This window comes from Bactrocera oleae, chromosome 6, assembly GCF_042242935.1.
Source record: "Bactrocera oleae isolate idBacOlea1 chromosome 6, idBacOlea1, whole genome shotgun sequence".
NCBI classification, from domain to species: domain Eukaryota; kingdom Metazoa; phylum Arthropoda; class Insecta; order Diptera; family Tephritidae; genus Bactrocera; species Bactrocera oleae.
In genome coordinates, this window is record NC_091540.1 from 37752018 (window position 1) to 37775442 (window position 23425).

At 37.5% G+C, this 23425-nt stretch overlaps 1 protein-coding gene across 5 annotated transcripts in view; it reads left to right on the plus strand.

The window, feature by feature from the left end:
- The window catches only part of RhoGEF64C (Rho guanine nucleotide exchange factor at 64C), a 230316-nt gene that overhangs the window by 167105 nt on the left and 39786 nt on the right, over positions 1 to 23425 (plus strand). For all 5 annotated transcript variants that reach the window (XM_070112194.1, XM_070112193.1, XM_036364621.2 and 2 more), the window contains 2 exons: positions 7672 to 7768; positions 8140 to 11290. In XM_070112194.1, the coding sequence (XP_069968295.1) occupies positions 8149 to 11290 (3142 nt within the window). In that variant the 5' untranslated portion in view covers positions 7672 to 7768; positions 8140 to 8148. The remainder of the gene's footprint in view (positions 1 to 7671; positions 7769 to 8139; positions 11291 to 23425) is intronic.

Here is a 23425-nt window from a genome sequence, read left to right on the forward strand (position 1 = left end):
ATATGTATACACATATTATGGTATCTTTTAACTATATTTTAATACTTAGTACCAGTAAAAATATTTATTTGGGAAAGAGCTACAGCTGATCTCTAGGAGCTCCTCTCAAAAAAGACGTTTTGCGGTGGCAGATTTCGTTAAAGTAATGTTAAATCTAGTAATTAGTAAAAAAAATAAAATAAAAAATAAATAAAATAAATCGATTTTTCACCGAAATTTCGGCCTTAAATTGTTTATAAAAACAAAAACATTTATAGCAGTAAAAAAATACTCGATTAATTACTAAAACATATATTTAAGAATGTTGGTCACCGAGTTTAAAAACACCATTTTGAGAAAAACGAGTTTAAAGTTTGGACTCTGTACTTCCAAGCACTCTGAAACGTCTTTTCAAATTTGCGTGTCACTTCGAAAATATTTACCGGAACGATATGAATATTTGATATATGTGTATTCTAAATATATGTTCATTACGAAAATAAAATTTTACAAAATCGATTTTTTGAAAATTGTAACTGTATGTAACCCATAGTTCTAATGAAAAAACTTTTAGACTCTCAATATAGACATATAAATATCATATTTCAAGTGGAACTAGTTACACTATTGCTCTTAAGACTAATAGTTCCGACCTAGAAATGCAAAAAATTAGACTTGGTTTCGTTATATTTATAGTTCATCTTATTTACTTTCTCTTCGCTGCCCTTCCCCAAAAGTTTGACCACTTTGATAACAACACCGCAACTCGTTGATAAATTTCGCTTGTTCATGTGCCACGCATGCATAACGTTGAACTGAAAGTGTTGAACAACAACAATAACGATAGCCTCATAACAAATATAGAAGCTGAGAGAGCCGCTGCTGCAGTTGCTGAAATTGGACTTTCGATTTATTACAATTTTTCTACGAATTTCATTGTACTTACTTTTCGCTCACACTTCTCCTCCCTCTTGCTTCGAATTCGACAGCATTCAATACAAACGAAAAGTTTTTTATTTCGATCCTTCTCTATTCTCTTTTATTTAAAAACTTCCTTGGACGCTTACATGACGGCGCAAACTTGGTAAACAACTGCCGGAGCACACGTAGCTACATGTTGGCCCAGAATTGGGAGCAATGTTCAGTTATGTTTTTCTGCTCTTACAACACGTCTTTTAATAGCAATTTATAGGTATATATGCATGCTCCGTCATTTTTCTATTCAACGACTCCCACATCAAAGTAGTGCTGTTGTCGTTGTACTTACCAAGTTTGCTGCCACAATAAAGTTCCACGAATGACCGCTGGCAACAAGTATTCTTCGCACTGTTTTTTGTTTTCTTTTGTTTGCGTATGAATGGCATATTGGGTTCACTCTATAGCCGCGTAGCCCGTCTAGGAAGAGGTGGCTGTGTGTGCATCTGGTTGCTTTTGTTGTTTGTGTGTATACAATGCAACAAGATACTGTTGGTCACGCTTTGGCCATTGTGAGCGCGCTGTATGCTATAGTGGGTGACCGCTATGGTTGCCGTCTGTTGTCAATGCTCCAGCAGTCGCCCACTTAAGGCTCACTCACTCGGAAGCTGGTACGCGCTTGCAGCTGTGTGCCGGATATTAATCAAAATGCAGGATACGCAACTTTGCTTATTCGTTCGTCTTCACTCCCTTATTCTATTTGCTTCATATAATTTTTACCAATTTCTGCTCTCTTTGTCGGATTCCTTTCTATCTCTTTTATTCGCTTCGTTGTCATTTACACTTAGGCAAAGCTCACCGTTTTTTTGGTGTTTTTATTGTTAGTATGTTGGTAGTGTGGGCTCTGTAGTTTTGATGCTGTTGTACCGCGACCCCGCATCGTGTAATACAATTTCCCTGCTCATTTTGAATCGCTGCAACATTTATTATGTTGCTTGTTGTTTGTAGTAGCACGCTACATTTATTTTTTTTTTCTTCTTCTTTTTATACAGTACATTCTACATGCAACACTTCAAAAACTTTGTTAAAAGCTGCGTACCATTGTTGCAGTTGCTGCAGCTTAGTTTACTATTTCTCTTATTGCTAATATCACCGTTACACCTCCACTATTTATACCCTGAACAGGGTATATTAAGTTTGCCACGAAGTTTGTAACACCCAGAAGGAAACGTCAGAGATCCTATAAAATATATATATTAATGATCAGCATGATGAGCTGAGTTGATTTAGCCATGTCCGTCTGTCCGTCCGTCCGTCTGTATATATACGAGCTAGTCCCTCAGTTTTTAAGCTATCGATCTGAAATTTTGTACCTGCCCTTTTCTCACTAAGAGCTGCTCATTTGTCGGAACGCCCAATATCGGACCACTATAGCATATAGCTGCCATACAAACTGAACAATCGGAATCAAGTGCTTGTATGGGAAACTTTTCTATTTGACATTATATCTTCACGACATTTGGCATGAGTTATTTTCTAAAGCAAGAATATAATCTTATAAAATTGAAGAGAATATAATCTATTAAAACTGAACGATCGAAGTAAAGTGCCTGCATGGAAAAAAATATTATTTTTTATTACCGATTCACGAAATTAAATCTGAATCAAGTTATTGGAAGGAACATTTGCATCTGTGAAGGGTATTATAGCTTCGGTGCAACCGAAGTTAACGTGTTTTCTTGTTTATTAATTTTTTTAGCTCTCCTCGCTGCATTGTTGAATATATGTTCGAGTTTATACCACAACACTTCAGAAATACAAGTTCATGTTGCTGCATGCCTTTAGCCCATCACTTAATACAATTTGTAGGCGAAAAACACGATTTATTGTAGATTATTTTCCGAATAAATTTAAATTAACAAAAAAATATTATATTAGAATAGGCCATAAAGCAGTTTCGATAGATTTAGAGTTGTATGTATTTATTTTATCTGATTAAGGTGAATTGATTCCGTTATATATCTGCTAGACATGCGTTTCCTTTTATAGGCGATGGTGCTGCAAATGAGTGGTGAGTGAATATTTTGTCACTCCTATTCAGACAAAGAAATACTAGAACAACCACAATTTTATATCAAAACCAGTAAAAACGTAACTTCGGTTGCACCGAAACTATAATACCCTTCACAAAGACAAACGTTTCGATATAAGAACTCGATTTTAAGCGATCAGTTTGTATGGCAGCTATATACTATATTGATTCGATCTGGACAATTTCTTGAGATATTGTAGCGTTACTGTAAGAAATAATCCATGTAAAATTTCGTGAAGATATCTCGTCCAGTAAAAAAGTTTTTCCTACAAGAACTTAATTTGGATCGTTCAATTTGTGTTGCAGCTATATGCTATAGTGGTCTGATATCGGCCGTTCCGACAAACGAGCAGATTCTTGGGGAGAAAATTTCAAAGTTTCGTGTTCTTTTCTTAGAATGTTACCTTCTAGCGTGAAAAAAGTTCAATATTTTCTGCCCTTCACAAAACAAAAGGGTGGGAGTTACCGAGGCGATGTTTATTTTCGTTTTTGATAGTTATTTTTACACTCTTGCAACATGTTGCTACAAAGTATAATCGTTTTTTTCACCTATTAGGGTTATACATATATAAATGATCAGCATGAAGAGAGGGGTTGAAATCTGAGTGATTGTCTGTATGTTCGTCCGTCTGTCCGGCTGTGTAAGCGATAACTTGAGTAAAAATTAATATTTCTTAATGAAACTTTGTACAAATGAGGACCAGTTCGTAGATGGGCGTATTCGGACCCCTGGCACGCACAAAACGCCATTCGATCGCCATCGAAAACATATATAATGCCGTAACTACGCACTAAATTAAGACAAGAACCTCTAATTTGGTACAGAGAAAAAATGCTTGTGGCTCCGCCCTCTAATAGGCTTAATGTACATATCTCCTAAACCATTAAAGCTACAATAACAAAATAGGACAACTCTAATTCCTCTACTGACAGTGTGATAATGGATGTAATTTAATTATAACCCTGCTCTCTTCCCATATAACGGTGTTGTTAAAAACTACTAAAAGCGCGATAAATCCATAACTAAACGCGCCATGGACGTTTAATTTTACACAAAGGATGATACATTATGGCTTTATAGGAGCCGGGGGGAAAATTGGTCGAAGGGTGTGGCATTTTGGTGAAATAACTTATCTCCGGACCTATTCGACCAGTTTCAACAAAATTTAGTAAATAATTTTATTCTGACGATCCTATGTTACATTGCGAAAATGAGCGCAATTGGATTCTTTCACTTTCCAGGACATAAATAGAGCAGAAATGAATATATTCAGATGAAACTTTGCATAAATAATGCCTCCTAGGTTGCCAAAACGGACCCCAGAATTTCTGGGAAAATGTTTGTTTTGATAATAATATAACATTGCGTCGAAAATGGGTTGATCGGGTCAAAGCTTCCCTTAGCCACCATATACCTAATATAAAGATTTTCGAAATTTACTTGACTTGACTTAATATTACACCTATGCTTTTTTTAAATTTTATTCGGATTTTTCGTTCTTTCAGGATTTTACCTAATGAAAATAATAATTTCGCGTAATCAATAAAACACAAAATATATTTTCTTTGCTTATACAAAAGCGTTCGATTTTATGTTATGTTTGTATTTAATTTTTAATATTTTTGATAAATAGTGCCTTGTCACTTATTTCTAAATAAAAAAAATTCTATACCGCAAAATGGACTGGTATAATATGCTTAACACTTGAAAATTTTGAATCGTAAGTTGTACTTGGCCGCAGGTGTATATATTATATGTATGTATGTGGACGAATCTGCTAGTTATTTTAATGAAATTGAGAGTGTGTATTTTACTAAGAACAGTTTGTGTCAAAAATGGATTAAATCGGAAGAAAATTTGCATTAGCGTCCACATAGCTGATATCCAGGATTTTGAAACATCCGACTAACTTTACTCCATATATGTATATGCTCATATTGATATATTTATAAAATTTTTGGAAAATAAGTTTTCAAGTTTACCTGAACAATGCCAAAAATTAATGCAATCAGCCCTTTCATTTCTCTGTCCCCAATATACCCTATATAATGATTTCCGACTTTCCACCTGACTTTATACCGTTTAGGTTGGTCAAAATGTATGATATTTAATGAAATTAAGTGAGCACGTTTTCATAAAATTTATAAAGTTAAAGTTCACATCAACTTAATATACTAAATTTAGCCTCTTCGATTGAATTTATATCACATACAGTGACGAGCAATACTGGAACACGGATATTCTACCTGTTATAAATAAAATTAAATTTTTTTTTAATGTTGTGTCTGAACATCGTATTTTACATGTAGTGTAAAAGTGCCAACATCAAACAATAATCAACTACTGGGCACAGCGAAAATTAAAGGAACATTACATTCTCGCCTTTCTATGAGGCAACATTTTCATCGAGAATGGAAACCGCTATAACTGCCTCAATTTCATTTTAAGCGGCATTTAAGCACTGTTTCGGAGATAAACATGGCACAAAAAAATCGATGTATGGGTTTCACATGAGTTAACGGAAAAAGGACCAAACTTCCACCTGCACATCGCTTCTGAATCGGAAGAAAGTCGATCAATCTCTGAAGCGTATTGTTACTGATGACGAAAACAGGGTCACTTACCACACCATCAAATGGGAACGGTCTTGGTCGAATCGCAATGAGCCGACGCAAACGGCGCCCAAGCCAGGATTGACGGTCAGGATGGTTTTGCTATCTAATTGATGTGATTGACTTGAGATATACTATGAATAAGAGGATTGTCTGAAGCAAGTTATAACCCAGAATCGGCTGGCCTTGGCCAATACGAGAGGAATTGTGTTCCCTCAGGATAACGAAGATCACCTCGATAGTGAGTCACCAGAAGGTCCGGAAGCTTGGTTCGGAGATTCTTATGCAGCCACCTTATAGTCTGCGAATGATTTTACTTGCATTTTCGCACTGTAACATAGGAATGAGCTTATAATGGCACCTATCAAATTTGGTTGAAATTGGTTGAGTAGGTCTGGAGATATGTGATTTCACCAAAGTGAGGGCTACAGCCCTCTTTTGCCATCCTGCATGTAATATTTTATGCCTCTGACGTATTTCTTAACCGTTATATAGGGAGTGGGCGTGGTTATTAGCCGATTTCACCTATTTTTACACAGTAGTAATGTAGAGTCGAAACATTTTTCCTGTGCAAATTTTAGTGATATAGCTTGAATGGCTTGGCATATAAGTATACCATACATTAAACTTATCAGGAGGTGGAGTCACAACAACTTTTAAAAATCCGTAGCCCACATGCGCGCCTCACCTCTGTGACACCTCTGTGGTATTTTATTTATATTAGATATTTATAGGTTTTCGATAAATGACGTTATGTGGGTGGGGCAATGGATCCGTCCATCTACAGTATCAACCTCTCTTGAGTGCCAGGGAACACGTCAACGATTTCATCAAGATCTTAATTTAAACTCAAGTTATCGCTTGCACGGATAGACGGACGGACAGACAGTCACTCGGAATTCAACTCGTTTTGTCATCCTGATCATTTATATATACATAAATAACTCCATATCTCTCTCGATTAGGTTAAGGTGATACAAATAACCGTTAGGGGATCAAACCCTATTATACTATGTAGCAACATGTTGCTGTCTCGATTAGTTTTAGGAGATACAAATAACCGTTAGGTGAACAACTGTTATACTCTGTAGCAACATGTTGCGAAAGTATAATAAGCGAAATCTTTTTTACCGAAGGTATTATACCAGCTTTCGGTATAACCCTATATCGGCAACTCATTTAGTAAAAATGCTTTTAATATACTAATAATTTCTACAATATATTTAATTTACGGAACAAAAATCGAAATTCGGGGTTTTAGTGTCGTCTTTCAGCCTTTTAGAGGGCTAATCAATGGTCCAATAAACTTTTGATAACACTAACAGCTTCTTAAATTTTACTGTCACAGATATTTACCAATAAATCATTTATTTCCAGAATGTATATTTGTTTTGTTTTTATTTTCCTGTTTTCTTGAAATAATATAAACAGTTAAACAGTTAAACAGATAAAAAGAAAGTTTAATCTAGTATAACATTTTTTTTTTACTGGGTTAGACGATGTGAGATACAGTTATATTTTTACTCATATTAAAATACCCTTTTGTGATCAAGTAAATAAACCTTTTCAGAAGAATGTTAGCAATGTGCTAGTCAAGAAACAAAAAATTAACTGCAAAAATAACTGTGTATTATTACTTTAATAAGAAACTTGCCTATAACCGATTGTGCCAATTCAATATGCGTCGTTCCAGCATTCAAGTAAAATATCTGCACCTAGTATCATATTTCTAAAACTTTTTCTTAATAATCGCAACTTGATTATATTTGCATTTACAAAATATTAGCTTTACACAGGGAATATAAAATTTCCCAGATTGCGGAAGTGACGTTCTACTCGTTCTCTTCCGTATTCTAGTAATTTTACCTTGACTACCTTGACTGTACGGCTGAGCCGCTTATTGGAAGCGCAAGTACTATATTATATTAATATAATTTTACAATGTTGCAAATTACAATTCTGTAGACAAAAGAAAAATCTTTAATCACATTCCTTTTCTGTTATTGCAAGCTTACTTTTCAATATCTTTCCTGTATTATTAAAGTTTTTTGTTTTGGTTATCTCATTTTCAGTTCACTGTTATTGGATTGTGATTTACTTGAATGCAACAACTCGGGGAAAAGTTGCAAGAACCCTTCCAATTGAGATTATGTGTGCAAAAACAACAAGGTAAGCTAGGGTAATCTTCATTCAAGCAATTGGCAGCTGAGCCGTTGCAACCGAGGCGGCAGAAAGAAAATCTGGCACGGCCGCAACTTACTCGCAATGCCTGCCCTTGGGGCCAACCATATACACCTCAGTCATACTCTCGCCACTTTTGCTGTAACACTTCCACGTACTGAACCTTCGGCACGTACAAAATTGCAAACAAAGTACGAAACAACTACCTTATGCCAAATAAATAAGAGTTATTCTACAAATTAATGGCAGCCAATTACTTGGCAATGCAAAGCCTCTTACACCGAACCCTTAATAATGCAATCACAAAATCTTGATATTTCACTTTCGTTCTGTTTTTTTCTTTCTCTTGTATTTTTCAGTATTTGCCGATGTACGACAAATCAAAGAAAACCTGGAGTCAACGGCTCAAAATTACGAAAACCACAGAGAGCAGTAACGCCACATCAGCAACAACCGCAAGCACATTCACGGAGTCTAGCGCGACGGTGACAGGCTTACATCAATTGGAGAACATAGCCGCTGCGTCAGGCACAGCAAGACCAACAATAACAAAAACGAAAATAACACAAGATTCAGCATATAATGCAAATAATTTTGGTCGCCACCAAGTACACGTACAGCAATATCAGACAGTAGCAACAACTATGCATTTACCAACACTTCAACTTAGTGATTATCACATCGGCAATGGTGGGGTCAGCGTCAGTGGCGGCGGCGGTATTGGCGGTGTCAATGGCGGCTATGAGTATTTACCAAGCTCTCTCTCACGCTCCATGAAATACGCAGAGCCATGGATCTATGGCACCGTCCGCGGAATACCCGCGCGCCCTTCATACCACCACTTTATGCCACAGGCATCATCGTCACCAGGCAATTACATGCAACCATTGGCGGTGGTCATTTGTTCGTGCCCCGAGTACTTGAACGGCACTAAACGCGATGTGAAGAAGGCGAGCGTATGTAAAAAGTGTAAAGGTTCACGCCTACCCTTGACGCCCATCGGTGGCACTATGCGTCTCGCAGCTGGCGGTATGCTTTCCACTACAAAAATGCGTAGCAGTGGAGCTGCCACCGTCCGCGTAGTAAGCACTTCGAAAAAAGCACGTCCCACTATACTTGACCCGCAAAAAGATCCGTATGATTTAATGCGACGAACGCGTCTGCTATCACCCGAGCCGGGCAACAGTAGCACCAGTGGTGGTGGACGCGATACGACGGGTAGCACACGAGATAAAGATAAACTGCGTAGTCGTGGCAAAAGTGCAAGTCCCGTACGTGGACGTAGCCGTAAACGTGGTCAGTTGCCAACGTTGTACCATAAGCAGAATGTGTCCAATGGTGGTATACGGGAGGAACCCGATTGTTGGCTGGTGGAGGACACAGATACGCTTTTAAATGCCTCCGGGGCAATCAGTAGCGAGGGTAATGCCACTCGGCGTTCCATATTACGCTGCAATGTAAATCCATATGATCTGATCTCACACAACCAATCTTCTAGTAGTGGCACAACAACAATCACAACGCCAACACGCTGTAAGCCATCCACCCTAACTGCCAGCTCCAGCGCCAAATCTGCCTCACATAATGAGTTCATGCCACCAAATGACGACTTTAATGTGGCAGATGCGGCACTCTCCGAGGAAGCACCACCATTTGCCTCCAACCTGGTAGTTGGCGTTTCACGCATGACTGACACCAGCAATAATCAAGCAGCTAAAACGCTACGCGCTTCAAAATCAAAGGCAGAAAATAAAACAACGGTATTGCGACGTGAGAGCCGCATAGGTGCCGCGCCAAATACGTGTGTAAACATCAGCGAGGAAGATGGTAGCAGCTCATATGACGAAGAAATGCATGGTAAACGCAACTACAATAATGTTCAAGCAATTGCCGGGCAACGCATTAGCTTGGGTGGCAAATCTACAACCAAATCATTAATCAAACAAAACGAGGATGGACGCAGATATGAGAGCATTATAGTCGCTGATACGACGAAAGAATCTACGAGCAAACAGCAGTTCAAACGAAATGAAATGCAGAGAAAATCACAAGATTCCTCCACTACGCCAACACCCACACAACCAAGTCAACCGCCACGTCTACGCAAATCTGAATCGAGTGAAAGTGCTGAAAGCGAAGCAGAACACAGCCGAACAAAGAATGAAGCTAGTAAATCATCTGCTCTCGCACCAGATGGCGAACGTGTTATGGTATTGACATTCACGCCAAACCAAAACATCAAGTCGATACTGAAGCGTCCCACATCCAATACCGCGGAGAGCGGTGCCGACTCGCCAATTGCCAAGGATCAGCAAACATTATTACCCGTTGGCGCTTCCAGCATTGGCGCAAAAGCAATGACACCTAGTAATCAGCGCCACATAGCCACAGTGATCCCCTCGCCCACGACCAAATCGCAATTTTACATTCCACTTCCACAGACACGAAAAAAAGTGCAGTTTCGTGAAGAAGAGCGCATCGTACATGCGCTAGACTGTGACATGGCGAGCAGTGATGAAGCCACTGAGGTTGCTGAAATGCAGGAGATTTCATCTGACAAAGAGGATGGCAAAGAGTTGGATGATACAAGCCATCAATCGCCCAGACCCACGACCAATTACGAGTACTACAATCGAAAACGCGAACAACAACGCTTACAACGTTTGAAAAATACTTCCGAAGCCGAAAGAACACATCCCCCCGGGCAATCGACGCCGTTGTCACTAACGCTGCCAAAACAGGATGCATTGCTAGCGGAATTGCAGCAATATTCCGATTTTGTAACGCAAGTGATTGCTCAAGCAAGCAATAGCTACATTAACAGCAACAACAAAAGCGCTGCGAATACTGTGCACGATTATGATGGCTATAATTTTGATGAGCCAGCCATTGAAAAGCGTGCTGCAGCCTCCAGCAGTGCAACAGACTCAATGCATTATGAGGATTTAAGTCCCATAACTAGTGGCGAAGGCAGCGATGGCCCCACCACTGCTAGCAGTTACGCTACCAATAATAAAAACAGCACCAGCGGCGGCAGTCAACAACAAAGTTGCAACGCCGACGAGAAAACTATGTCATTTAGTGGCACGAAAATGTTGCTTACTCAACAAAATGCCGGCAGGTCGACGCATTCATCACCAGCAATAAAGGCAGCAACGGTAGCGTCGACATCATCGACAACATTACCGCCAACAACAAAAGCCACAAACGATCAATCACTTGCCGCAGCAACAGTGCAAGCAGCTGCCGCCGTGTCACATGTCATTCGCAGTGACAAAAATAATGATTATGATGATGCTGCTAACGCTGATGGCGATGTTGGCCAGCCGGACGCCGTCAATAAGGGCAACAACAACAACGATAACGAGAGCAGCGACGAGGATGTGTACGAGGATGCGCACGACGACAGCGCTGACGACGATATGAACAGCATTATGTTGGGCAGTACAGTGGCTTTGACCACAGCCACGGCATCCACTGCCACTGATGATGTGCTAAAAGCGGAGCTCGGTGAGTTCATTTATTTTTATGTTCACCGCTTTGTTAGCTTTTAATTATGGATATAAAGTTTGCCAGCATCAGCGCCTTCCTCTAGCACGCTAGGCCGGCTGACTTTGTTCTCGGCTGTAAACGTAATTTGGGGCTTATAAAAAAGCAACAACAAAACAAGCACACTCTTACTTGCTATATACATAAGTGAACACATGAATGGCATAAATGCGCCGTGCGGTGTGGCATGCCGCGAATTGAATATTGCGCACAGCAGCGGAAGTGACCAATATGTGCGACTTAGTTGCGGAAGAATGGTTGCTTTGTGTTTGTGTTGTTTGTTTTGCTAAAGTTGATGACATTCACGCAAAGCTTCCGATTTTTTATCGAGATAGTAAAACTTCAAAGTGAATCGCTACACACTAGTTTATTTTCAACCGCTGGTGCATATAATGCAAACGTCTTTATTTGCCACATGTATGAATGTACAATATCAAAAGAAGTACATAGCGTTAAACTATTTTTTCGGATTAAAGAACTTGGCGAAGGAAGAATTGCTAAGAAAAGTATAAGGGGTATTCACACCGAACATGTTAATCAGGATCCCACTTTATTAAATACTTACTTTTGAAAAAAGTTGTCTAATATTATTTTATAGCGAGTAGCAAATGTACTTTTTCGCAATGAATCAAATGAAATTTGTATGCAACGACGCAAAAGCAACAGCTGATTTGATGTTTCCAAGTAACGAAAATATTATCAAACTTGTGACACTGGTACTTCGTTCCTCGGTAGAACGATAATCTGTTAATTTTACAAAAACAAAATGCACGTAAAAGGGTGTCGAATAACGAGTAACGAATTAACAAAGTTGGTGTCAATGTGAAGATATTTTATATGAAAGCAAATTGGTTGTATATCAGCGAAATAATCATCAAAAATATGTCTATGTTAGCGACTATTAAGAACCACTACTTTTCCCCTTTACTCTGATCCGACCTTTAACAAAATTAGAAATTTCTATAATCTACTAGTTTTGATGCAAAGCTTTCAGTAGAGCATATATGTAGATAGACCCATAGATTTAATAGTCGAGTCAGTCCTTTCATTTTTAAAGCGAGTCTTGTCGTTTACCAAACAAAAAATGCTTCAAGAAATTTAACAGATCATATAAGAGTCAGTATGACTTTGCAAGAAGATACGGTTCATCAGTTATAGCGATCCAATGTTGGCTCTTTGTTCGAAGCTCATTTTCGCACCGATGACAAAAACATACTGACACTTAAAATGCAATAACTTCACTTCCAATAGATGAAATGTCATGAAATTTTTACTGGATGTCGATAAAAGATAGCAGATTCTAAGGCACTAGTCGACATATAGATGGCGCCAATAGAGTTTACTTTGTTACTTTTTATACTCTCGCAACCTGTTGCTACAGAGTATAATAGTTTTGTTCACCTTACGGTTGTTTGTATTACCTAAAACTAATCGAATTAGATATAGGGTTATATATATATAAATGATCAGGATGAAGAGACGAATTGAAATCCGGGTGACTGTCTGTCCGTCCGTCCGTCCGTCCGTGCAAGCTCTAACTTGAGTAAAAATTAAGATATATTTATGAAACTTGGTAGACATGTTTCTTGGTACCGTGAGATGGTTGGTATTGCAGATGAGCGTAATCGGACCACTGCCACACCCACAAAACGCCATTAATCAAAAACAAATAAATTGCCATAACTAAGCTCCGCAATAAGATACAAGACTGTTATTTGGTACAAAGTATCACATTAGGAAGGGGCATCTGCAGTTAAAAAATTTTTTTAAAGTGGGCTTGGTCCCGCCCCTAATAGGTTTAATGTGCATATCTCCTAAACCGCTAATGCTATAATAACGAAGTTCACTGGAAGCAAATGTTTTTAGAACTTCTACCTACAGTGTGAAAATAGTTGAAATCGGGTGGCAACTCCGCCCATTCCCCATACTAAACACGCCAGAGACATTAAATTTTATATCTGGCATGGTATGAGATGACTTTATAGGAACCGCGTTCAAACTTTGTCAGTGGGAGTGGCACCGCCCACTTTTAGATGAAAACCCATTTCTTGAGATCTGCTTAACCAATTTCAACCAAATTCGGTACATACGTTCTTTTCATATTTCTATGTCATATTGCGAAAATGGGCAAAATTGGACTACAACCACGCCTACTTCCCATATAACACCATTTTAAATTCCATCTGAATCTTTCACTATGCAAATCAGGCAACAATGACTGTATCGGGTTTGCGTGAATAATGCGATTAAAGTATGCCACCTTGTGACTAAAAATTGTCTAAATCGAACCAAAACTGTTCAAGCCCCTAAGTACTAAATATGTGGACCCCAGTGCCTATAGTTGACCTTCTACCGAAAATATCAGTCAATCCACAAAGAAATCTCAAACGAGTATACCATTTGACTTTGTGAGAGTATAAAATGTTCGGTTACATCCGAACTTAGCTCTTCCTTACTTATTACTGTTTACTTTGGAACGCACCTTGTATTTAGCCATGTAGGGTAAGTCTACCTTCATACACTAGTCGTTTAAAACTTATAAATCTACCTACACTTTCTAGTCGTAGGGAAATACTTGGTGAAATTAAATGTAATATCCCGGTTCGCTTTTCGAGGCAGTTTAGAACTTTAGAGTTAAAATTCTGTAAATCAAATTTTGAACTAAACGAATTATTCCTACGTATAGGTATGTCATGATTTTAATTCTCATTCCAGCACATTTGACTTATCTGATCACTTTTCAAAATTTAAAAGACTTTATTGTTTTCTCTTAATAAATGAAAATGTAACAATTTACAATCGTAACTATAAACCTTAGCTGTTGAAATTTTTTTTTCTGTAGCGGAGCAGTTTTAGAGCTCAACACTTAAAAAACTCTCTGGCCTTTTCTTCACGGAAGCTGCTCATTTGTCGGAACCGTCGATATCGGCCCACTAAAGCATATAACTGCCATGCAAACGGATCAATCGAAATTAAGATCTTGTAAGAAAAACTTGAACCTGTGAAGGGTATTATAGTTTTATAAATGTATACTAACGTTTTTTCTTGTTTATAATCTAAATTAGGCTAAAGCTTAGACCAATACCTTTGTGTAGTAAAAACAATGAAAATAAGAACAATTTGGTTGTAGTAAAAATCAAGTCGTTTTAAAAGTCTCCAATGATGCATTTATAGCAAAGCAACAAAAACAAATGAGCAACTTTGGGCACCGATTTACGCCATAGAAAAAAAAGAACAAAGAAATAAGAGTAGGCGAACAAGCATATTACTTACATATGTATAAATATTGTATAAGAGTATGTACTTGTATATGTGTTTACGTGTGTATGCGCAAGTGTTTGTAGCAACCTCATACAATGCGTACGCATCGAAATTGCCAGCAGTACTGAGCGGTTATCCAAGTGCGAATGGAGGCGCCACAACACGTTGCAATTTACCATCTATTTGGCAGTGGTTGACAATTTCCACACGCGCAAAGGCAAGCCAAAACTGACAAGCACGCGCTGTGTGCACACACGGAGGTATTGTTGCATGCCCTAAGACGTAATATAATCGCATTATGTATTGCAAATGTGCAAATTGTGTTTATACGTATGCGACTACGCGAACTTTGTCCCGATGCCACATACGAGTATGCGTGTGAGTAGTTTACAATTGGTTAGCAACTATGGAATTTCCTTCCTCATGTGCAGACTCACACACATACAGGCGTACGAGTATATGAGAAAGAGCTATGTATTGAGTCAATTATGCTGATTTGTGCCCCATGGCATTGTGCCTCATAGCCGCTTTCCTAATTGTGTGGGTAATGTTGCGCATTCTGTACCGCCAAAGAAAATAGTTGGTGTCTATTCTCTAGACTTTCATACTTGAAATTTAATTAAATTAAAAAGTTGGTTCTACAATAGACGAAGCCACTTCATAAGCTTTGAACTGTTTGTGCAGCGTGCGGCATGCGCGTATACATTAATTGTTGCACAAGCCGAAACTTTGCATTCATACTGCGCGTGATCACAAGCACATATGTACATATATAGATTCAAGGAGTTGCCACATGCCGACGCACAGTACATGCCACAAGCCACACACACTTAATTGCTTGCATGATTGTTTGCTGGCAAAGGCTACAAATCTGCCGGTGTTGACAGTTGGAGCAAATGTCGGAAACAGTCAGAAGGTGCATAGTCACGCATTCATACTTAATTCAATAAAAGTTATGCAGTTTATGAAATTAGTTGCACAATTAACACCACTTATATTTTTTGCAAAAGGAGCAGTTATTCGGATAACGGATGGGTAAGCGCCAAATGTGGACAGGGCAAGGAAGTAACCAATAATATTGATGGGGCCAAAATAAAACAGCTTATATGTATGTTTATAGGGTGCTTTTAAGAGGTATTGAATTTCCTTTGCTCACAACTCTCAAATCAGATTTCAGCATAAACACATGTGTTTGACATGAAAACGTAAAGACTTAAACACCAAGTGTTTAAGTATAAGCAAACAAGTTGTATGTTATACTTCACTTCTACACTTATTATAAACCTCAGCTGGGATGTGTGTCAGCAAATTTTGGTTTTTTCGCCCCCTCCCTTTCCCCATACAAAAGTTTTTCAAAAACTGCTAAATGCGTGAAAAATCAATAACTAAATGCTTCAGCGACATACAACTTTACACCCGAGATGGTTCAAGAGGACTTTGTAGGAGCCGGTGTAAAGTTTGGACGATTGGCGTGGCACCGCCCGCCTTTAAGGGAAAATCTTTCGAGTAAGTCATTCAACCGATTTCAACCAAATTCGATATGTGATATGCCAAAATGCCTACGTTACAGTGGGAAAATAGGTGAAATCAAAGAAAATCCCACAATTTCATCATTCATTCAGACTCCAGTACACAAAACGAGCACCAATTAATATATTCGAATAAAACTTTGGAAAAATAGTGCCTTTGAGGTATGCAGTCTCAAGTCTGAAATTGTCAAAATCGGTTCATAACTGTTCAAGCACCCACATACAGAATCTGTGGACCCTTGTGTGTATGACTGACTTTTTGCCGAAAATATCGGTGAAAATGTTTCTTTGATAATAATATACTCTTATTCAAAAATTGATTGAATCGGGTCAATACTTCCCTTATCCCCCATATACCTTATAAAAGATTTTCGTACCGCAGTTGACTTTTTACCACATATTTCGGCCATTGTGCTAGATTTGAAATTGATAGAGCATGATTTTTTAATAACAGTGTATCTTTCAGCCTAAAACGGATAAAATCAGGCAAAAACCTGCCTTAGTCTTCATACAAGTATAACAGGCAAGATCTTAAAACGTCCGGCTGACGTTGCTACATATAAATATTTATGAAATTGATTGAAAATAAGTTCTCAAATATACCAGAGCAATGTCAAAAATTAATGCATACATATATTTCCACATAATGATTTCCGACTTTCCACCTGGCTTTAAATCGTTTAGGTTGGTCAAAATGTGTGATTTTTAATAAAATTAATTAATTTTTCACTTCAATTCAATATATTTAACTGAGCCTATTCGGTTGAGTTTATATCACATATTTCATTTGAGGATGATTTTAATATCATTTTCACTGACGAGGAAAAAAATACAGCAATAAAACGAACTGAATATATGACCTATAATATAACTCAATTAAATACCGAATTTGATGATAGTCCATTCGCGATTTCGTGGAAGTTAAACCGCTGCTGCGGATACTGCTTACACAAAAGTCAAATTTCAAGCGCAAGCAGCTCATCCTCAACCCACTTTTATATATTTGAATATTAGAATAAATTCGTTATTGCAATCCCTACAGGTTCTTTGTTCTCTAGTGTAAGTTAATTTAAACAAAACTAAACTACTTTTGAAATGTCATAAAATGCATTACAACTAACTTCTACTTTTAGTTTAAAACTGTGAACGTGAGAAGGGCATTCATTGCATTAAAATTGCTGCAATAAATTGTGGACCTTAAATAGAGTTAGGGCGTCCAATTCACGTCTCCACGCTCAGTTTTCTCTTTAGTCCTGCATCTGTTACCATTGAAAAAAAATAAAACTAATAAAATACTGTCACACTTTCCAAATGCGCTCTTATGCACATGTAACATATGTATGTATATAACTTCCATATATGTCATATACACTGTTTCCCGGCGGACACAATTCCCAGGTAGTTCATTTACATGGAATTGCACTCCTCTTTACATGGCATGGGCGTGTCCATAAACAAAACTTAATTTTTGGATACTCCAACTTCTACACTTTGGCACACTTTTATTGCTAACCCATTATGGTTGCTCCCAATTTAAGTTTTTGTTTCTTTGTGGCCCCTTTTGCTCTTAAATCTTTACTGCACTCCACGCTCCGCACCTCAACTGTACTCAACGTTTCCCGTTTCCCTTTCTCCGATTTATTTATATTTGCATATTTTATTCATAATATAAAATAATAAAATTACCATAATCGCATCAAGTACTCATATTTATGTACATATGTGCATTAAAAGGATGCCAACAGACAGCAAAAAATCGCTCTGGAAATAACTTCGAGCAGAAGAGCGCTGTGCAGCCATTTAAATATTCTCTCAAAATGAATTACCCACGCACTGATACAGTCACATGTGCATGAAAAAGTATATGAAAAGTTTGTGAAGATAAAAATTAAAATAAAAAATAAAAAAGAGTTACAAGTGGCAACGAAAATAAGGCCAAGGGTTCCTATGCATGCTCTCTTCATTTATTCCAGCCACTGACCACTGGACCGCAACCAACTGACCAGTGCAGAAGCATCCGACCAGCAGTTCGCAGTTACCGTTGCGAATACAACAGCAAACATTGTTGCACAGCAACATTAAGTCGCTGCCGTCCCTACTGCGGTTGCCTGCATTTAACGCTCCCACTCCCCCCGTTTCACATTTGTCCATATAGATATCATTTCGTACTAGATTTTTTCTAAATGCACTGTATTTTGCAATTCTTCATAATGTAATGGCGCTTATTTACAATGTTTTCTCCTTACTGTTACTCCGTTGTTGCGCCCAAGATTGCCCTCGATATTATCTGCTACATTTCTACTTCACCTACATTTGCAATCTGACCACGTCTTATTTCTGTGCCAGCATTTGCTTCGCAGGAAGAAAATAAAATGAGTGATTTTAAAATATACCCCCAGCTTTTGTGTGATATCTGTGAACTGTTAGTTTTGATGAATTCTCTTTAAGACATTTAGAAATTGGTTAGAACAAAAGTTTTTAGTAGCTTATACCTGTTTAATGATTACTTAGGTTAAGTTAAGAGGTCAATCCGAAACTGGAATCTCACTTGGACAGCTTAGAACTCCGGTCCGTTGTGGTACTTAAAACTCCTACATAATTGATCATAAGACCCTCAGAAATCGCCAAGTGCTTTAAGCCTATCACATATTTGTTAAGCTGGCTAATGTCAGTTTTAGCAAAGTCTTCTGGTTCTCCGAAAACAAGGCTGCCGATACGTTTCAACCACAGCCTCGCCTAGGCTCGCCTTTCTCTGTACAACAACCTCCGACAAGATAGATTTTAGCTTTACCGCATGAATGTCTACAATGTTCACAGTAAGAACTCCTACTCTTGCGATAAAATGAACGGAGAGCTCCTTATAGAAAACTCCCTCTCTATCCTTCCCTCCTATCTTCGATCCATCCGTGAGAAAGCTTACTGCGCCTCTTCTCCAGCGACTCCTTCCATCCACATATCCCTCGTCGGTATGTGAGTAAAGAAAAAGCCACCACGAATAGCATCTGCAACGCAGTGATCCAATGGTGGGTTTTGACATTATATATTTAACAATGAAACAAGAAAAAACGAAAACTGAATTAACTTCGGTTGTACCGATACCCTTCAAAAATAAAGAAGTTTTCATACAAGTTGCTTTTGCAAATAATCGTCAAATAAAAATGTTTTCAATACAAAAACTTCATTTTGATCGGAGATTGATTCCGATCGTTCAGTTTGTATGGCAGCTATATGCTATATTGATCCGATTTAGGCGACTCCAAAATGAGCAGCTTCTTGGAGAGAAAATGACGCAAAATTTCAGAGCGATATCCCAAAAACTGAGGGACTTGTTCGAGGACCAGTCTAAATAAACTCGGTTCGTCGCGCTGATTATATACATATATAATATAATATATTATTATAGAGTGGTCTCCGATGTTTCCTTCTGGGTGTTACAAACTTCGTAAAAAACGTAACGTTCCCTGTTCAGCGTATAAAGATAATAAAACCGTAAAATGAAATATCTGGACCAGTGACCTTGCCTTAATCAAATAGTATTCTTTATAAATTATAGTAGTTTTTGTAGAATTAGCTGAGCCATCAAAAATGTCTCACATATAATATTTTCTAATTCACCGCATTTATAGCCAAATTGTTTCTGGCGTGGTGACGTGGTGGCGCAATATTTTGTTGTGTGAGAGCTCCACTGCTGTAAAGAAAGTGCTATTCACTATGTATGAGATTAAAATATTTTATGCAACACCTTTTTTTATACAATATCTACTATTTTCCACAAAAACTTCCAAAAATAAATGTGTCGCAGCATATCAACATCAAGTGCTGCAAATCCTTATTTTTTTATAATTTTCATTCACTCACTAAACCTTCGAAAACTATTCCAGAAAACTAGCAAAGCGTTTAGCATGTTGATGGAAAAGTGTTTATACAAAACAAATTGCATTAAAACGAACAAATTCATGTAACCAAAACTGACATAAATGCTGAAATTCAACCATAACAGCATCAGAAGCATCACAATAACTGCATGCATAAGAGTTTGTAAAACTAAAAATAATTTTATTTATTACCAACACACCAAAATGAAATGTGTTAATAAGAAATCCGTTACAGTTTAGTACAACTTCAAGGGGGCATTTTTATTACTCATTTTTACGAATACACAAACATCCATTTATGTGTCCGAATATAGCCTGCACAAAATTCTGTAAAAAGATTGCACCCTACTTGAAAAAGTACTCCTTAGATGATCCTAATCATATCATCTATATAATTGGAAATAGTTTTAGTACCACAAATTATTGAACACAACGTATTTTAAACTTTCTTCTCGAGCAGGAATATAATTGCCTTTAGGCAAGAATTATAAATACAATACATAGGCATAGTTTCTTTCTGTTGCTTTATAACTACTTTTTATTTTTTTTAAACATCTAACATTAACCCATTTTTTAAACATCTAACATTAGTCTTTTACCTAATATTTGAGGCCTTCGTATAACTTTTATAAAACATATAGGTTAAGCAGGTGGCATGAACTTATTGGAGCATCTTATTTCCATCCCATGGTTGGATTTCAACACTTATTTCCAGGTGTGGATATCCTCTGGACATGAATAGAAAAGAGTGTTAATAAGAGAGGAGAATATTATCTCAATCTATATCGACGGGTCGAAAATGTCTCACTTTCTCTATTCGTCTACCAAACCCAGCCAGTATTTCAACAAGTATTTCCAAGCGGAAATAATAGGCATTGAGAAGGCCTATGGATCTCTATTGAATAACTAAAACAGGATGCAAAAGCAACCATATACCTAGTCAGATATTCAGGCGGTATTGCTGGCCTTGTCGTTGGTCAAGGCAGGAGCCTCTCTAAACGAATCCAACGCAGAGTTAATACCATATCCGCTACGAACGATCAAAAGACAGCTGTATGCACAATATGAACAAATAGATCAGAACAGAAGGAAATTTATAACCAAATGCAAGATAGCGAAGTAGATAAGGCCTGAGTTAATAAGGTCGAGGAAATGTATATACACATTTAAAGTTACAAAAACTGCGCATTGTCCATTTGGAGAACAGGCGCTAAAAATCGTTCTGCCCTAAACAATATTTGTCGCAGCTGCAAACTAACATAAAAAAACAGTTTTCACTTTATCTGTGAATGCGCAGCTTTATCACAGATATGAAACACTTGGAATCCATCGGGTGCCCATGGTGGCTGCCCTCCTATCTACCTACCAATCTATCTTGATATTTTGTCATGGTATAATGATCTCATAGTAACCGATTAGGCTGCAGAACACATTGACACAAATTAGCGCATATTTTAGTGCATATTAATTAACAAGATCATTAAGTACATATGGCGTATACTAATAATATATTTGTATGCACATAACAAATACAAAAGTATTAATTTCCCTTAACTCAATGTATGCAAAGTCTCCTTAACGGCCTGTACCACGCTTTGGGCCATCACTTCGAAAGCGGCACATCGGTGCTGATGCGCTATTTATAATGCAACCGCTTTAACCCCGCAGAACAGAACACACTATTGGGGATTAACAAAATTAAACGCAATATCAATATAAATAAAAAACACAAATGAATAATAAAAACTCTGCCAGAACTCTGCGTGCTGCGTTAATTGGCTTTCGGCAGCGTTAAATCTGAATCACAAAGTTAATACCAGAACAGCACTAGAGATTTGCATACAAAGAGATTTTGTACACAAAAAAAAAAAACAAAAACCAAAGCAAATAATGAGTGAAATAACATTCGAAAAGGAATTACGAAATTAAGCACCAATAACTGGATTGGTTGGTTTCTTTTAAAAAATATTACAAAGTAAAGAATGAAAAATATGAACATGCTTCGTTTGGTAAATGTAAACCTTTGCACTTTGCATTTAAACCTGTTCTATAAATATCAAAAAAAATACCGTTGACTTTTGACATTTAATTCTTGAATTATCCGTCAATTTCTTTTCGAAGTGGTCCCGAAAACGAGGTCTTCTGCAAATTATTCCATAACCTAAAGCTTGAATTCTACCGTAAACATGATATTCTACTAGACCGATTCCATTGGTTTATAATATTCTTATAATTTTCCGTGGTACTGTTTGTAAATGATCGAAATTGAAGCACAAGTACGCCTATTTTTAGTGCAACACTGCACACAGATATATTCCTCACGATTGCTAAATAGTCGGAATGGTCCACACCCGAAGCTCAGATTTAACCACGTATAGTAAATAAGTTTTAGCCAAGAATTTTAAACTCTGTTTAGGTTATAAATTAAGTTTTATGAAATTTGAAAAACCTGCTTTGGCTAGCCTTGTACAATTCTAAAGAATAATAAGGTACTATTTTGCAGTATCGTGACAAAAAATAAATTCCAATAGGGAATTTGTATACCCTGAACAGGCTATATTAAATGTTTATTATCCAGAAGGAAAGGTCGTAATATGTATATATCAATATACTAGTCCCTCAGCTTTTGAGATATCGCTCTTTAATATTTCACAAGCCCTTTTCTCGTCAAGAAGCTGCTTATTTGTCGGATCCGTAGACATCGCACCTCAGTTGCATATAGCTGCCATACAAACTGAACTATCAAAAAACCTGCTTGGAAAACTTTTCCAATTGACAAGATTTCGCATGGATTATTTTCCGAGGCAATACTTCTATATCCGAATAAATTTTTCACATCGTAGCACTATAACATATAGCTGTCATATAAACTGATCGATCAAAACCAAGTTCTTGTATTCTAAACTTTTTTATTTCTAAAGGGTATTCTAGCTTCGGCGCAACCAAAGTTAACGTTGTTACTTGTTTTACGATAAATTCATTCCCTTCAAATTGATAACGAGCGCTTCTCATGGTAAGTTGGTGTTGTTGGTAAGTTGGACATTGTTGCATTGTTGCATTTGCATTGCAATTCTCATACAACAGTGATTGTGTTGCAAGGCTCACTGCACACTGGATATTCATATGAAAATTGCATTCCTTAACATGGCATCAACGTGCAGCACATCACTTGCACAAGCACCAACAAGAACAAATAGGAGAAAACAACAGATCTGAAAGGAATCAACAAGCACCACGAAACTTGTAAATTTCCAACAAAAAACAAATACTAAAACAGTAGCTGAGTGAAGTTACTGCAAAAACCCTGAAAGTAACCTTCGGCCTCTACTTTTAGTTGCGCCACACGCCACCCGTGAAATACATTGATATTCAAGCCGACCGCTTATTACTTGTTCTCCAACTGCCCAATCCCTGACGTGAATAGTGCAAAA